Source organism: Chiloscyllium plagiosum, chromosome 22 (assembly GCF_004010195.1).
Source record: "Chiloscyllium plagiosum isolate BGI_BamShark_2017 chromosome 22, ASM401019v2, whole genome shotgun sequence".
Taxonomy (NCBI): domain Eukaryota; kingdom Metazoa; phylum Chordata; class Chondrichthyes; order Orectolobiformes; family Hemiscylliidae; genus Chiloscyllium; species Chiloscyllium plagiosum.
This window is the reverse complement of record NC_057731.1, coordinates 21,876,615-21,878,521: the sequence shown is the minus strand read 5'-3', so window position 1 is coordinate 21,878,521 and position 1,907 is coordinate 21,876,615. Positions and strand designations below refer to the sequence as shown.

General features: G+C 40.1%; 1 protein-coding gene across 1 annotated transcript in view; it reads right to left on the bottom strand.

The window, feature by feature from the left end:
* bnip3 (BCL2 interacting protein 3) overlaps positions 1-1,252 on the bottom strand; it is an 8,909-nt gene extending 7,657 nt beyond the window's left edge. Inside the window, exon 1 of the mRNA XM_043713151.1 lies at positions 1,220-1,252. Within this exon, the coding sequence (XP_043569086.1) occupies positions 1,220-1,252 (33 nt within the window). The remainder of the gene's footprint in view (positions 1-1,219) is intronic.
* Between the last annotated feature and the right edge of the window lie 655 nt (positions 1,253-1,907).

The window sequence follows — 1,907 nt, the reverse complement described above, 5'->3', positions numbered from 1 at the left end:
TCCTAAATTCATATTCTTGAGTTTGCAAAAATGAAACAGTACCTGTGCATACCTCTGCTTTCCTTCATTTCCACTAAATGGCCATTGTTACCACTAGATGGGGCAGTTGCAGTAATATTTTACATTTTTTATTCACTCTGAATGTGAACAAGAACTGAGGGAAATTAGAAAATGGCCAACAATATTTTCATATTTCTCTAACCTTGGCTCTATAGTAAAATAGCTAACTATTGTTAAGATTAATTGAAAAGCAGAATATGGCAGACTTTGCATGGAAATCTGAAAGAAAAATAGAAAATGCTGGAAGTACTCGGCAGGCAACATCTGTGGAGAGAATGTTAATATTTCAGGTCAATGACCTTTCATCAGAACATCTTAAAGTTACACTGAAACATAATGTGGTTAGTCCTTATTTTGAGTCTTTAAAGATTTGACGCAGCACCTCTATATTGGAAACAACATTTTTGTTGTGTTGTGTTCATTTCAGACTGGACAAAAGGTGTATCTTTAAGACTGTTATATGATATCATGATAGGTTACATTCTGAAATAAAGCGCCCACCTTCAGCCATGCTCCTAGTTTGATCGATTCCATGTCATGTGTTCAGTCAATGAGTTAACTTTTTATTATACAGTAACACCAGTGCACACAGTACAGATTATGTGTAAATCTGTGATACAATAGCAATGTAAATAGTATTGTTCACCAACTTGAAGGCATTTGTCTCAACAAGAATTCAGGTTTTGAGTATTCGCTTAAAAACAGGAGGCCACAGCTGATCTGATTTAAAATACAGAAACTTTACAAGTGTAAAGACAACTAACAAAGCAATTCTAGAAACAAGATACAAAAACCCACAGAACATATTATTTTCTATATTAATAAGGCCTTTTCTGTGTCCAGACAGCAGTCAATTATGCAAAGTTGTTTTTTGGGAACTGCATAAAAACAAAATATGATGTTACTACTCATTTTTTGTAATGAATATCAATTTTGTAATTAATGAATGAAAGGTCTTCTCTCTCCCTGCAGCAGTCCACTGTCCCTGCCTGTTTCAAGGGGGCCCACATCATCCCTGTGCCTAAGAAGGCTCATGTAGCATGTCTCAATGAGTACCACCCAGTGGCCCTAACTTTGGTGGTCATAAGTGCTTTGAAAGACTGGTCATGGCATTAATCAACTCCAGCCTTCCCACTCCTCTTGAACCTCTCCAATTTGCCTGTCGGACCAACAGATCCACAATAGACGCCATATCACTTGCACCACACTCCTCCCTAGAACTTCTTGACACCAAGAACAGCTATGTAAGAATCCTACTCATTGACTATAGTCAGCCTTCAACACTATTATCCCCTCGAGACTGATTACTCACCTTAATGATCTCAGACTAAGCCGCACTCTCTGCAACTGGATCCTCAGTTTCCTGACCCACAGGCCACAATCAGTGACCAATGGGATCAATATTTCATCCTCACTAATACTCAACACTGGAGCCCGCAGGGGTGTGTACTCAACCCCCTACTGTACTCACTGTGTACCCATGCCTGTGTCACCAAATACCAGACTCATGCCATTTACAAGTTTGCGGATGACACCACCATAATCGGTTTTATGGCAACAAAACAGAGTGCAGACAGGAGGTAGAAGACCTGGAAAAATGGTGCACTGAGAACAACCTAGCTCTCAATGTCGGCAAAACCAAGGAACACATTATTGACTTTCAGCGAGATGTTACTCATGCCCACCTACACTTTAACAGCACAGAGGTGGAACGAGTGCAGAATGTCAAACTCCAGGGAGTGGTCATCCACATCAAGCTTTCTTGGATTCTTCATGTGGACGCACTGGTTACAAAAGCCCAACAACATCTCTTCTTCCTCAGGCAGCTGAGGAGATTTGGCATGACA